This window comes from Phacochoerus africanus, chromosome 7 (genome assembly GCF_016906955.1).
Source record: "Phacochoerus africanus isolate WHEZ1 chromosome 7, ROS_Pafr_v1, whole genome shotgun sequence".
Lineage (NCBI taxonomy): Eukaryota > Metazoa > Chordata > Mammalia > Artiodactyla > Suidae > Phacochoerus > Phacochoerus africanus.
In genome coordinates this window covers 17,679,832-17,695,498 of record NC_062550.1, presented here as the reverse complement: position 1 = coordinate 17,695,498, position 15,667 = coordinate 17,679,832, and the positions used below count along the sequence as shown (strand labels likewise).

At 45.2% G+C, this 15,667-nt stretch overlaps 1 protein-coding gene across 4 annotated transcripts in view; it reads left to right on the top strand.

Moving 5' to 3' along the window:
* Positions 1–407: 407 nt before the first annotated feature.
* The window catches only part of FMNL3 (formin like 3), a 53,454-nt gene continuing 38,194 nt past the window's right edge, over positions 408–15,667 (top strand). For all 4 annotated transcript variants that reach the window (XM_047786556.1, XM_047786555.1, XM_047786553.1 and 1 more), the window contains exon 1: positions 408–774. In XM_047786556.1, coding sequence (XP_047642512.1) covers positions 649–774 — 126 coding nt within the window. In that variant the 5' untranslated portion in view covers positions 408–648. The remainder of the gene's footprint in view (positions 775–15,667) is intronic.

Here is a 15,667-nt window from a genome sequence, read left to right as displayed (position 1 = left end):
TGTAGTTATCTGTTCACTCGGTGCCCTGTATCTTATTTATTTGTATATATTATGAGCTATTATGGTAAAAGGCCGGTTCCCAGGGACCAACCCAACACCTCACGCCCTCAGCAACTGCGATGACTAGATGCGCACCAGGGCCGCCAGGGCGCGCCAAGCGCCAGGCGCGAGGCCACCGCGGTGCTGGAGGCACTGTGATTGGCAGTTGAGGCCGTCAATCGGACTCAGGAGGGGGCGGGGCGGGGCGGGCTGCCCGGGAGGCCCGTGGGCGAGAGGCGGGGCCTGCATGAATGGGGCGCGCGGCTGCAGTCGGCGCTCGGGGGGGAAGCCTGAGTCCCGGCCGGGAGTGGGTGGGAGGAAGCGAAGTAGGGGGGGGAAGGGAAAGAGCGCGGGGGGCGGGGAGGGGCAGCGCCGGGGCGGCGCGCTGAGAGCGGCGAGGCGGCGGGTTTTAGCTAGAGCCGGTCGCTTCGGTGCCGCTGTCCGCTCCGGGTCTTGCCGGACCCTAAGGAGCCCCTCAACCCCCGACCCGGCCGAGGAGTCGGGACTAGGGTAGCCGGCCCTGAGGGAGGAGCTGAGTCCGACAGGCCCAGCCCAAGACCCCCGGGCTTGGAGGTGGGGGGCTGAGGCCCCCGAGGGGGCCCCGCAGCGATGGGCAACCTGGAGAGCACCGAGGGGAGCCCGGGCGAGCCGCCCTCAGTCTCGCTGCTGCCGCCGACCGGCAAGATGCCGATGCCTGAGCCCTGTGAGCTGGAGGAGAGGTTCGCCTTGGTGCTGGTAAGAGCCGAGCCTAGTCCCTTCCCCCTCCTACCGCCCCCCCCCCCCACCCCCAGGTCCCAGCGCCCCAGGTGGGACTTTGCCCGAGTCCCTTGGTCCGGCCCACCCCTTCAGTCAGGGCCTTGGACAGACCTCGGCCCCCAGCGCCTTCCCGGGAACCTCTGAGCAGCCCCATCAGGGACCTCCCGACCGACCGCCTCAACCGCTGGACGCTTAAGAGGAGGGGTCCCCAGCCCGGGACCGCCCCGGGACCCAGACTTCTTCCTCGCCCCTCCCCCTTCTGCCGCCCTTCTCGCTCCCCCCCCTTCCCTGACAGTCTCCCCAGGTCCTTAGAATTCTCACTCCTAAGCCTCTGGCTGGTGCGGGGGGAATTCAGAAGCGCAGGGCCGGCCCACTCCTCAGCCTAAGTCTGCGTTCTCTGACTGGGGAGACCACCTCTGATGTTAACATGGAGACTTTCCAGGGAGTGGGTCCTACTCCCAGCCGGGACCAGATGTTTGGGGGAGAGGCGGGTGGGTAGGGAATGGAGGGGAGCTGGCAGCTTTTGAAGAGGGTGGAATAAAGAGTGCTGCCATTCCTCTTATTTTCAGAACGGCCTGCAGGCATCCTGCAAAGTTACAGTGGGTTTGCCTAAAAGGCCTGAACATGTGGATAAGCCATTTCACTAGTGTATTTTTCCAATTGAAACAATACACGAACCATCCTGCCTCCCCCGCCTCCCCACTTTTTATGTTAAGCCCTAGCGACTGGGTTTGGTTTTGGGGGCTGTACTTTTTTTAGTCTTTCTGTAGGTTCCTAAGTGATCTGTATGGATGAGTTTTTAGAGCTGACTTTGGGATTCTTCTTTGGTGTGGGAATTGGACATTGATGTCAGTGGCTCTGTGGACAGAGAGGATCTGAGCTGGTATCACTGGGACGGAGCCAGAGAATCTGTTGGAGCTAAAAATGAAGTTTCGGAGAAAGAAAGTGAACTAGGAGATGGAACATTTACTAACAGAGGTAAATCTTAGAGAAACTTGGGGAAAGGGTTTCCATTTCCTCAAAGAACTCTCTAAGAGGCAGTGTTAGTACTGCAATAATTGTTACTATGGCCTGAAGGGCTGACTTTGCCTTTGCCTGTAAGGAGGAATAAGTTGTGGACTTAGCAGCCTTATTGGATTTCATCTGCTTTGGAATGATTAGATCTGTTGGCATCAGTGAAGCTGTCTAGGGATCCTGGCCTACTCTGATGGTGCAGAGTCTGACACCACCCCACTGGCACCACAACCAGATCGGGGGGGGGGGGGGGGCGGTACATGGGTTCCGAGGGGAAGCTGGTACCTCTCTGCCCATCAGCTCTCTGAAGGGCCAAAGGGATCTGGGCCACACATCCTGTGACCCTCTGCATTTCCCCCAGCCTCCTCAGAGGGATGGGGTGAGTCAGTGATTACTAATATGCCGTGGCCATCTCAGAGGCTGAGGAGGAGAGCCTTGGACTTGGTGCCTTTGAGAACAAGAGCTCAACTGTTGGGGAAAGAGTAGGAGGGATTTTGCACTCCAGTGGGGGTGTAAAAACCTCCATGGAGTGGCATGAGGTAGCTACAGAGAATGGAGAGAAAGGGATGGTCAGAGATAGAGTGCATGGGGGTGCCAGGCAGTTTGTCGCAAGAGCTCAGAAGCATAGTCGATCATGTCCTTATTGGAGTTTAACTGACAAGTCTGTTTAGTTGGCAGATTAATGGCTTAATATTCACAAAATGCACACGATACCCTGATTACTAGCCAGAGCGCCCAGGTCAAGCCCGGGACCAGACCACCCACTTGCAAGCCTGCCTTTCTGTATAAAGTTTTGATTTGTTTCCTCGTGGCTTTTGTTTTGGTCCTGTTTCTCGGTGCCTGAGCTGTGGATGATAGGGGGCTGAAACAGGCCAGGCCAGGATGAGTTAGCTGTCTTAGGAGAGGAGGGGATTTTACCCCAGTTTTCCAACATGGAGAAAAATCATGCTTTCTTGGGGATTTGAATCCTTTCTGGGGGCTCCTAAAGATTCCTCTTCCCCCTGTTCCTGAATCGTGTCGTTTCCACTCTCCTTTGGGAACAGTACTGTTTGTTGGATGTTTGACCCTGGAACAGGCTCAGGTGTATTTCCTGACAGCAGGTGCTCTGTCTTAGCAATTGTCTTAACCTCTCTGAGCCTAGATTTTTCTCATCTGTACAATGGGGCTAATAATTCCCATCCTGGTGGGATTTTGAGAATTAGGTGAGCCATGTATATAAGGTGCTTGGCACCCAGTAGGTTCTTAATATAGATTAGTTTCTTTTCTTTTCTTTTTTTTTTGTCTTTTGTCTTTTTTAGGGCCCCACCTGCAGCATATGGAGGTTCCCACGCTAGAGGTCCAGTCGGAGCTGTAGCCACCAGCCTACGCCAGGGCCACTGCAACGCAGGATCCAAGCCGTGTCTTCGACCTACACCACAGCTCACCGCAACGTCAGGTCCTTAACCCACTGAGTGAGGCCAGGGATTGAACTTGCGTCCTCATGGATGCCAGCCAGGTTTGTTAACTGCTGAGCCACAATGGGAACTCCTAGTTTCTTTTCTTGATGGTGTAAGAGAGTTAGACAAGTTGCTCCTTTTTCACCATCTTCTTTCCCAGATTGTCAGCTTCACTATGATTGATTTGGTTTAAGAAAAACCTGTTTATTGGTTTTGTTGAGGTGACGTACTGATGTCCTGATTAAGCATATGGATTTTCAAGTCAAAACTAGTGCAAATATTGGCTCTTCACAGTATCCAGTTAGAAAAATGCTTGACTTCAGGCAAGTTACTTCATTTCTTGGAGTCCCAGTTTCCTCTTATAAATGAGGATAATAATAGTATTTGCCACATGAGGTTATTGTGTGACTTTAAGGAAACTAAAAGTCAAGTACTTTGCTCAGTAAATGGTAGTTTTAAAGTTTGTAGCTCTCAGCAGTGACTCAAATCTGAGATCACTTGCATTCCCAAAAAGGTATTTTAAGTTCGGAAATCTGATGAAACCAATTACCCCATTCTGTATAGCCAGCCTCAGGATATGCTGCTGCTGGTGGGCTTCCCCAGTCCCAGGGTATCTATGGAAACCCCCCCTGTAAAGCACCCTGGCTGGGGAAGTTGTATCATTGCTGAGTCAAGACCACAGGCTCCCAGCTTTCTGGTGCAGACACATGATCTGACCCACAGCCTGTCAGCCGAGGTTGGAGAACTCGAGGTCTGAAGCCATAAGGTGATTTGTGCAGGACGTGGCTCCCAAGAGTCCTACCTAGCCAGGTGCCCTAATTCAGGGCTTTCCTTCTGGTGTGCTGGGATACAGAGCCCCTCATCCCTGGGAGCAGCTCAGGACCAGGATCGGTCCCCTCTGGCTGTGTCAGCTTCCACCATTTACCCCTTGTGTACTGTACAAATTGTATTATTTTCTACGTGTGCCCTGATATTAAAAAGCTTGTGAAATTGCTGTTATACTGTTTCCTTGGGATCCTTCCTTACCCTTTGTCTCGGCAGCAGCCCCTATTCTATTGATGACTGACAAGTTTAGGATGGGCAGTTATTGGAGCTCCCCTTTATTAATAATACCTTAGTTAATACCATGATAAGAGCCAATCTCTGGTCTTCTAAAGCACTCCCCTGTGAGTTTTGTCCTAACTAGATAACTACCCAGCCTAAGTTGCTCAGAAGCTAGTATACTGGCTAGTACTGGCCTTTCCTTAGATAGAAAGGGGAGGCAGAGGGCTTTGATGGCTTTAGAAGAATAGCTGTCTGCTGTGTTTGCACCCTGATTTTCCTATTTGCTGACTTATTACAGATTTGAGATGAAGTCTAAAGGTTGTGATGATGCCAGAAAAAGGCCTGGATATCCCTCAGGTGGAGGGTCTCAGAGCATTAGCGTTGGGGCTGTGTGACAGGCGGTCCCTGCTGTGGTTCCTTCTTTCGCATTTCCCTAGTGATGACCAATGACTTGGGGTTTTGCTAAAAGCGTAGTGTTAAGGTAGGAGCTAAACTGGCCTGGGTGCTAGTTGTCAAGAGGCTTTGAGAGGCCTCCTGTGACATAGGAAGGGGCTGGGAAAAACTTGGACTAAATATCAAGTTCCAAATCACCATGGTGGAAATGTTTTTCCCAGCCCTGGGGATTGTGGTGAATTAGTTCAGGCTGCGATAGGACTTGGGGGAGGGAAAGGGCCCTTGACAGCAGCTGGTCAGAGGAACCCCCTTGTTTGGAGACCTCACTGAAAGACCCTAGGCCATCGAGAGGCGCCTCATTCCCTGACCTTCCCATATGACCCTACTTTAGACTGGGGAGGTGTGGGAGTGGGTGGGAGGGGGATGGAACCGATGCAGTGGACTTCTTGTCATTTGGGAATGTTTTCATTGCTCAGAAGGAGTCTCAGCTTTTTTTTTTTTTTTTTCTCTTAAAGTAATACTCATTTTCTAAAAAAAAAAAAAGCTTGGGCAATTTAGAAAGAAGAACAGATTGAAGATTTAAACTGAAGAAAAAAGTCCATATTTTCACCATTCCTTTAGCAACTGAAGAGAGTATATTTTAAAACCTTTCCTAGTTTTTTCTCTGCATAGGGCTTTGTACAATATTGTGATAGTAGCATATATATGTGTATACACACACCACACACACACATGTATATATCCAATTTGGCTTTTCTTCTATTTTTTCTTTGCTTTTGTTATTTCATTAGTTTTCCCAGGCTAGTCCCTGTAAATATTTTAAAATGCTTGTATAGTGGTCCGTCAAGTGAATATACCACTGTCTACTTAATTATCCTCTTATTTTTGGACATGTAAGTTGTTTCCGTTTACCATCATAAACAGTGCTGTGATGAACATCTGGCTGTAACTTTTCAATAGTTGGAGTTTGCCTTGGGAGAGAAACCCAAAATTGAACTTGCTAGATTGTAGGATATGATATTTTTAAGACCCTAAATACATATTTAGAAGTGTTTTTTTTTTTTAAAAAAGGTATTTTAAAAAAATGTATGTGAGTGTCTTTAAAGGGAGGGAACAAGGGAAGGATTGAGAATGGCTTTTTTTTTCTCCTGATTATGAAAATAAGATACGTTTATTAAGCAAATTTAAAGCAAAAATATGGAAAATATAAAATATATAGAAAGTATAAAGAGAACTAAAATCATCTGTAACCTCTCCATCTATTAACATTTTGGTGAACCTACATTTATTTTAACAATTAGAATCATACCATGCATATTGTTTCCTAAACTGATCTTTATTTTACTGTTTTAAGCATTTTCTCATTTGTGTAAATATTCTTCAGTATCATGATTTCATAGTTGCAAAAAAAACCCTCCATAATATTTTATTACTGCCTTATATTTCTCTCTCTCCTTTTTTGCTACTATAATTAACACTGTAATGAATATCCTGTGCATAAGTATTTGTGTGCATCTTTGATTATTTCCTTGGGATAAATTGCCAGAACTGGAATTATTAAATCAAAGGTATGTGCTTTTTAAAGGCCTTTGAGAACTATGCCTTCTAAAAAGTTCTACCAATAGCCTTTTCCACTGATAGTGTCTCTCTTGATAAGCTAACCATTACTGAATGGTTTAACTTTAAACACCTTTGCCAATTTAATTAGTGACAAATAGTATTGTGTTTTACTTTGCATTTCTTTTAACATTTCATCATAAGTGTTTTGGCCGCCTTTTTTTTTTTTTTTTTTGTCTTTTGTCTTTGTTGTTGTTGCTATTTCTTGGGCCGCTCCCTCGGCATATGGAGGTTCCCAGGCTAGGGGTTGAATTGGAGCTGTAGCCACCGGCCTACACCACAGCTCATGACAACGCGGGATCCGAGCCGCATCTGCAACCTACACCACAGCTCATGGCAACGCCGGATCGTTAACCCGCTGAGCAAGGGCAGGGACCGAACCCACAGCCTCATGGTTCCTAGTCGGATTCGTTAACCACTGCGCCACAACGGGAGCTCCTTGGCCACCTTTTATTTGTGCCCTTGGCTCTCTGTTGGGGGTTTATTATATATACAAATTTCTGTGTAATAAATGTATATATTTTTCACACTTTTTTATTATAAAATATTTGTCACATATGAAAGAGCATATCAACTATTACATAAGATTAATAATAAAATGGATACCAGTGTATCCACTGGGGAGTTGGAATTGCTTCCTATCCCTTAATTTCTTCTCCCTGCTGTTTTATCTGGGATGAAAAAGCCCTTTAGCCTAGGACTTATTGGGTCTGTTTCTGCAGCTGGAACAGTCCAGGTGGCAGCCACACCAGTGCTTCATAGCTCTGTCTATGGGGAAACAACTTCTACAGCTGGTGAGAACAGGAACTTGTCGGGGTGGAAATAGCTAATCTTCAATGAAGTGAAAAAACAAGCCAAGGTGGAGAGGAAACGAGAGCACAGATCCTCTCCTGCCCCCAAGGTTGCCTGGGAAGGCTGGTCGGAGTCAGGACCCTGGTTCTGTGGTCAAGACTAAAGTATCTGGCCCAGAGCTGACTGTAGTCGGCCCAGGGGACGGCAGTGCTGGCTGCCTGAAGTCAGCATGTTATCTGGTCAGCCAGGCTGGTCACCTCCATTCTGGGAAATGTTTCTCCCAAGTCTGAGCTGAGCTGAAGCAGTGCCAGGGAAAGGCTGGGGGTTCATTCCAGTTCGGAAATGCACTTCAGAGAAGAGGAAGGACCTTATTCTTTGAAGATAAGAGAGAGTGCTGTCTCCACACAGCCCCTGCCCCCTACTTCTCACTGGGTCCTTGAGGGCCCCCTCTTGGCATAGCACTGTATGGGAACTGAGGGTTTGAAGATGGGCAGCCATGAAGAGCCTTCCAGAATAGAGATCAACTAGGCAGCTTGAATTCCTGAGTTCCCATTTCTAGTCTCTTTTTTGCTTCCCTCTGTGGAGCCACATTTTTATGTCTCGTTTCCCTTTCATGTGGGAGAATGAGTCCCCTGAGAAAGATGTAGAGTATCTGGCAGCCTCTCCGTCCTCGAGATACTCTGTCTTTGCCTCCCACCCTCCTCTCTACTTCTCTCTTTATCTTTCAGAATCCTCTTTCCAGAATCTCCTTTCTGTCTTCCATCACTTCACAGCAGAATTCTGGGTTGGGAGTTGATGTGTGCTGGGTCAAGGAGGACCTGAGTAGGGTTTTAGGGAAGCAGTTTTCCCTCATCTGCTTTGCTAAGATGCATACTCTTTTCAGTTTATAAAGCACTTTGAGGTCCTTGCAGGGTGTTCTAAATACTGTTCTGAACCACAAGGGGATAGCAGAATTATTCATGTGAGAAATTTCTCAAGTAGAGGAAGGATCTAGGCTGTTACATATCCTCCATGGTTCAATTCTAGTCCTCATCTCTTTCCTCATTCCCTCCCCATATCTTTTACCACCTTTTCACCCTTAAAGGTTATTGCCAGGACTGGGTGGGCTGGTGGTTCTGCCTCTGGGTCTCTAAAAACAGGGAAGGGATGTATTCTCTTCTTGCCCTGCTCGCTCATCTCTATTCAGGTCTAGACTAGAGAATGGCATAGTCCCTCTTTTAGTAACAACGAGGCATGAGCCTGGTATTTGGGTACCTCCAGAGATGGTTAGCCTGTTTTAACTATCTACAGCTTAGAGTAGAGGTAGTTTCTGCTCAGTTTTTACTTGCTTCCTTGAAGGGAGCTGGGGAGCCAGTCCCTGGATCTTTCCAATATTTCCCATGGAAGCTTAAAAAAACATCTGTCCTTGGTGGAAGTAGCTGGTTTGAGACTCTTGCAAGCTAAGGATGTTTTGAAAGAAAGAACATCAATTTTGGAATCAGAATTGGGTTCTGATCCAGCTTTATAGCTTTTTTTTCCCCCAGCTGAATGACCTTCGCCTGTTAACTTTTCTGAGCTAATTTCATCCTTATGAGATGGGTGATGATAATACTACTTTTCAGGGTTTTGAGGATGTTTAAAATAGACAACATAGTGAAAACACTTTGTAATCTATAAAGGTTCTACAACTAAATGTTTGTGGCATATGCATTACCCATTATACATCACCTCTATTCTCATCAGTTAAAGTGGTTTTCAGCTGTCCCAGGAGGGAGTTTTTGGCAAGTGAGGATGTTTTGGTTATCACACTGGGGGTGGGGAGGGGGTTGCTTCTGAGGGTGTTAACCATCCTTCAGTGTTTGGGTCAGTCCCACACCATAAAGAATGATCTTACCCACAATGCTGATGATAGCACTTCTGCTGAGACTTATCCGCTACTAATCTGTACCTCCGTTATTTTGGGTCCCAGGTGGGGATGAAACTTTAAGCGCAGTGAAAGTAAAGGCAGAGGAGTTCCCATCGTGGCTCAGTGGTTAACGAATCTCACTAGAAACCATGAGGTTGTGGGTTTGATCCCTGGCCTCGCTCAGTGGGTTGAGGATCTGGCGTTGCCCTGAGTGTGGTGTAGGTTGCAGATGTGGCTCGGATCCCGAGTTGCCGTGGCTCTAGCGTAGGCCGGCGCTACAGCTCCAATTAGACCCCTAGCCTGGGAAACTCTGTATGCTGCAGGTGCGGCCCTAGAAAAAACAAAAAGACAAAAAAAAAAACAACCAACCAAAACAAAAAACGGTAAAGGCAGAGCAACAGTTTTGGTGCTTTCTTAGTTTTCTCATCTCCTATTACACCTTCAGACAAGAGGTAGACCTTTGTCTTTTTATTACCTCTCTCTGTAGGTTTAAAGGACTGATTCCCTGATTTCCCCAATACTGTGGGCTCTCCCCTAAAACTTGTCAAGGAGCAGTTTGGGGTATACATACTTTACCTCCGACCTTTACTAACCCCATTAGCTCCTCAAGCCAGGGTAATGTGTTTAGCTTGGGAATATGTTTGAGAGATCTTTGAATAGCACTTCTGGATCTTTTGAGTAAAAGGCCCTTTCGAAAATCTGATTAAACCTGTGACTCCTAATTCTGTGCACACATACAGTCCTTTGGGGGTTTAAAATCCATTCTTGGTGCTAGGAAATCCTGGGCTTTGAGCCTCAAAGAATGGGAAAGGAAAACTGGGCGAGAAGCCACTGAGCTCCTTGATACAAACGGTACTCAGTATTTTTGTTAGGGGAAGGGAGCCCGATTATCAGTTCAGATAAAATGATGCCTCCATTGGTGGTTCCAAAAAGAGAGCTTGTTGAAACTTGGTTGACTCCCCCTTCAAAGGGAGATATTCTGGCCCCTGGACATCTTAATTTAACTTTGACTGAGGATACTTTGTGGTGGGTCTGCCCCTTTGAGCCAGACCCTCAACCTCCAGGAACATCCAGGTAGGGATGACAGGACGTATTTAACAAGCTGGGGGAACCAGTGGCATTCTTGCAGTGAGGCCCAAAGGTTTGGTCATATCCTGTGTTTGGAGGTACTACCTGCCCAAAGTCGCAACTCTCTTCCACAGGCCTAAGGTCTCTTGGAAAATCCAGGCAGTCGTAGCTTCCCAGGATGTGCCTAAGAGGGATTTTGAACAGCAGTCTCTGGTAGTTAATTTAATTCTATGCTTAAATCCTTTTGCTTTCTACCTTAAAAAAAAAAAAAAAAAATCCCTGGGAGTTCCTGTTGTGGCTCAGCGGTAAGGAACCAAGCTAGTATCCACGAGGATTTGGGTTCCATCTCTGGCCTCGTTCAGTGGGTTTTGGGGTTAAGGATCTGGCATTGCCGTGAGCTGTGGTGTAGGTCGCAGATGTGGCTTAGATCCTGTGTTGCTGTGGCTGTGGTGTAGGCTGACAGCTGCAAGCTCTGATTTGACCCCTAGCCTGGGAGTTTCCATATACCACAGGTGCAGCCCTGAAAAGCAAAGCAAAAAAAAAAAAAAAAAAAAAAAGTCCTCTACTATTTTGACTGCTCAGAATATTTCATAGCCGTATTTTTGAAGAAAAATTCAGATCTTGAGGGGAGGCTTATTATGAAAAAAAAAAAATTTTTTTTTTTCAGGACAGCATTCATTAAAAATGCTTTTTCTGGGTGGAGTCTCCTTATCTCTTCCTTATAGAAATGGCTCAGTTTCTGGTCTCTACTAAATGCCTAGATTTAACTTGTATAGGTTAAGGAAAGAGAATTCACATTTGTTGGGAATATGCCACATGCTTCTATATATATTATCTCATTAAACTTGACAATAGTGCTGCAAGACACTTATTTCACTTTTGTTTTACAGGGATGAAACTAGGGCTAACAGGGGTTAACTAACCTGGAGAAGGTCTCAAGCTAAATATCACTTACTTAGGCCCTAAGTAAAAAAATTTCATTAGATTTTTTTGTTCATGCTAAACTGCTAGAAATACAACTTCTAAATGATGCTTCATCCTTGATTATATGTACATATTTTTAAATGCATAGAAAATTTTCTGGAATTACATGAATAAATCTAGTAACAGTGGTTACCTCTGAAATACAGAGAAGAATTGTAATAGGAGGAATAGGAAAGTCAAAGGGAATTTAGCTTTATCTATGACGTTGACATTTTTTACAAGGTGAATGCATTTATATATTATATAATTAAAAGTTAAGGAAAAACTTCTTAACCTTATTAGAAATCAGGGAAATGAACATTTCAATGATACACATTTATACTAATCATCTAAAGATTGATGATGTCTGTGGTTGTCATTAATGGTACATTAATGATAATGTAATTTGGTTGACCTTTCAGGGTCTCCCGGTTTGAAATGTACATACCCTTTAACTGGTCACCTCACTTCCAGGAAACTGTCCCACAGAACTGTTTATACATGTGCATGAAGGTTCATGGGAAGGAAGCTAAGGCTGCTTTGCTTAACAGTGAAAACCCAGGAGGAAGCTAATTGTCCGTTTCCTGTCCACATCTATTTCTTTTCCATTCATCTAGTTACTCAAGGCAAATACTGGAAGCTATCTTTAATTTTTCCTTTTTCTTTCTCCATACCCAGTCTATTAGCAAGCCTTGCCAATTCCACCTCCAAAAATATGTCTCAAATCTACCCATTCTCTCTGTCTCTACTGCCATTGCCTCAGTCCAAGGCATTATCAACTCTTGGCTTGTATTACATCTGGCCAGCTGGCTCCCAGGTTCTTCTATTACCCTCTTCTCCATCCACCCATCCATTACCCACAATGCAGCCAAATTTAAAATATCAGTCAAATAGCATCATTTTCCTACCTAAAAATCTTTAATGATTTCCCTTTGTACTTAAAAAAAAAACACACACAAAAAAACAAAAAACCGCAGGAGTTCCTGCTGTGGTGGGGTGGGTTAAGAACCTGCATGGAGTTCTTGTCATGGCACAGTGGAAATGAATCCGACTAGGAACCATGAGGTTGCGGGTTCCATCCCTGGCCTTGCTCAGTGGGTTAAGGATCCAGCATTGCTGTGAGCTGTGGTGTAGGTCGCAGACCCGGCTCATATCTGGCATTGCTGTGGCGTAGGTCAGTGGCTACAGCTCTGATTAGACCCCTAGCCTGGGAACCTCCATATGCCACAAGTGTGGCCTTAAAAGGACAAAAGACAAGAAAAAAAATCTTACTGCAGTGGCTCAGGTCACTTCAGAGGCGAAGGTTGGATCCCTGGCCAACATGGGTTAAAGGATCCGGTGTTGCCATAGCATAACTCGCAGCTGGGCTCAGATTCAGTTCCTGGACTGGGAACTTGGATATGCCACAGGTACAGCCATTAAAAAAAAAAGTGCATTATTTGCCTCCTGATTGTCAGCCTCCGCATTAGTCTTCCTTTAGTTCAGGACAAGCTCCTTTCTCTTCTCAGGGCCTTTGCACAAGCTGTTTCCTCTCCTGGAATGCCTTGATCCTGGATGTTCAAATGGCTCAATCTAATTTATGCTTTGGGGAATCAGTTTTAATAATACCACCTCTCAAAAAGTCCTCTCTTCTTTGCATTCTCTATCTTAGCATCCTATTAACTTTTTTTGCATTATTTTCTATTTTAAAATTATTTGTTTAAGTGTTCACTGTCTCCCCAGACTATTGACTCCATGAGAGAATAGACTTTCTTTATGCTTATCACTGTCCAGCCAAATATCTGGCATCTGGTAGACATTCAATAAATGATTGTGGCTGTTGGGAATCTCTAAGTTGTGTGTGTGTGTATAAATCATCTAAAAAAGGCAATTAAAAGGAGATTACACATTATGTTTCACAAAGCCACATGTTTGTATGTAAATGCATGGAAAAAGTTCTGAAAGAATCAACACCAAGCTGTTGATCCCCATGGTGACCTATGGAGGGGGAAGGGGAAGGTTGGGGCCTAACAGTGACACTCCTTTTTTATTCTATTTGAGTTGATTAATTTCACAATCTATACCATGTGTGTGTTCTTCCTTTAAGGGAAAAGGAGGAATAAAAAAAGGGGAGGAAGGCTCAACCTTCATAACAAAAAAGAAACCTCCTGTCTCTTAGTCTCTGCACTGAGCCCAAGGAAGAGAGCAAGAGGGAGAAAGGACACCAGTGGGGTCATTCCCTGCTCTGTGCTGAGCTTGGAACTGGTTTTTGTAGTAGAAGGAATCCTAAGAGATGCCATTCTGCCCTGAGGCTGTATTTTAGATTCTTAAACGTAGGCACAATCTTGGTCCCCCAGACACAGCCAAGTCAAATATTTTTAGCCTCTTTCATTTCTAGGCCAGTGAAAGCTGCACCTCCAGTCTTAGCAGAGCTTGAGCAGGTGAAGTCAGCGAAGAGAATACACATGAGCTCTGGGCTTCACTGCAGCGAACCTCTCAAAGTCAAGTCAGTTCAGCAGCCCTGACCCCTAGGGAAGCTATGTTCTCTAGATTCTTGTCTCCCAGAAATATGGCTAGCTAATCATTTTCATAGCTAATGTTCGTTGCATGCTAATGGCTTGCCAGGCACCTTGAAAAACTCCTTACACACGTTATCTCATTTAATCACCACAACTCTGAAGTCATTACTGTTATCACCATGTTATAGATGAGGACATGGAGGTCCAGGAAGGTTAAATCGGTCATGTAAGATCACACAGTTAGTAGGTGGTGAAGTACAAATTTGAATCCAAGCAGTTTGACTCCAAAGCCCACGTCCTTAACCACAATCTCCTTCTCTTTGCAGGATCAGACCTTGCATTCAGTACTGCTTTGGTGGGGATTTGTGTAGGTTACAGCAGCATACACAAAAGTAGAACAAGTCTCCCTTTGCTAAGAGGTGTGGTGGGAAGATTTGGGCTTTGGAGTCAGCCAGACGTGGGTTTGAATCCCAGCTGTCTTACTGGGACATTCACTATTCAACAAGTATTTCATGGTTTTTTTTTTGTTTGTTTTATTATGTGCCAGTGATACTACTGGGTATACAGTGATTAAAAACAAAACAAACAAATATCTCCTCTCCTTTATGGACTTTATGGGAATGACAAGATACTAAACAATATTTAATTACAGGATGTCCTTGAGAGGCAAAGAACAGGTTGTTAGGAAAGGGTATAGCCAAGGCTTCCCTCTAAATGAAGGCCAGAGGCAGCCTTGGAATCTGTGAGAGATTTTCTACTTTCATTTTCCTTCCTTTTCTTGATTCCTTTCATTTTTATTAAGGAAATATGTTTTAGGTGCCTGCTTTATGTAGAGCACTTTCTCAAGTGCTTTGGAGAATATCAAAGAATTTGAAGATAATGCTAAGTTGGAGAGACAAAATATATATTTAGAAATGTACTTTGAATAAAGTACATTTTTTTGTTTGTAGAATGAAGTGCATATCCTCAGATATCTGTGAGGCTCTCTGTGTGCTTCATTTATTTTATCCTTAACACGAGGATACTGTTTGTCTTGTCCAATTGCATGTTTTTATGAAGACCCAATGAGATCCTGAGGTGATGAAGTCCCACACAGCTCCAAGCACAGAAGGACAGGTGGGTTAGGGAATAGTATGGCATAGGATCGCTGATCAGGCAGTGCTCTCAGGAGGGCATGGAGTTTAAGTTGGATCTTAAAGGTGACTGGTGTGGATCAGGAGAGAGGAGGCTGTAGGCCAGAGTGGTATAAGAGGGAATTAAAGAGGAAGAATGAGCCAGACATATGAAGGGCAGCCAGGAGCCCCACCTACTGGGGGAGAGGATCCTAGTTAAAGACAAAGAGGTGAGCATGGATCAGGACGGTTGGTCAATTCACAGAGTTTTGTCTGAAGAGCCCCTGATTGTTAGAAAGTGCTCTGGAGACTTTTCTGCCCAGGGTTTCGGTGGAAAATAGAGATGAGTTGGTAAGTGGTTCCTGGCCATTCGTGATTTTGCTGGTCATAGTGAATGATTAAAATATATAAGAAATAAACTCTCATTCCTTACAGATTAGAGAATCAGAATAATTCGATTTAAGTAAAACTGGATGCAAGATGGTTCCACATGTTACCCCTGAATTGTAGAAGTCTAGAAAGTGTAGATGCTTCTCTATCTAGTTACCAAGTTTGGGGCTAAGTTTTGCCTTTGCCAAATCCATCTGGCCTTCATTTAAGGTGGAATGTTGTCTTGTACTAATTAATTTGTATTAGTAAACATTGCCTTGTTCGTGTTCAGTAAATACTACTCATTGCGTAGTGTCCAGGGTCTGTGATCTACTTCCTACCTGCTAGTGTTTTCTTGCACATTGTGTTAGGGTGGGAGGTGAGGGGATGCCACCCTCTTCCAGCCAGTCTTCCAGGCCAGACACCTGGGAATCACTCTAGACTCCTCCTCCTCTCCCCTTCTTTCCATATGCACTGCCACTGCTGTGACTGGTCCTCATCTCTTGCCTGATCCATTATAGTAGACCCCTTGGTGGTCTCTCTAGTCTTTCAGACCCAGCCCACCTACCCGCCTCCCATCCCTCCTTGTAGCCATATATAAAGATCTGGCTGAAGGGTTTTCTAGGAAGAGAGAACAACCTGAGTAAAGCTTGGGGTGGGAAAGAAGTTTGCATATTCCAG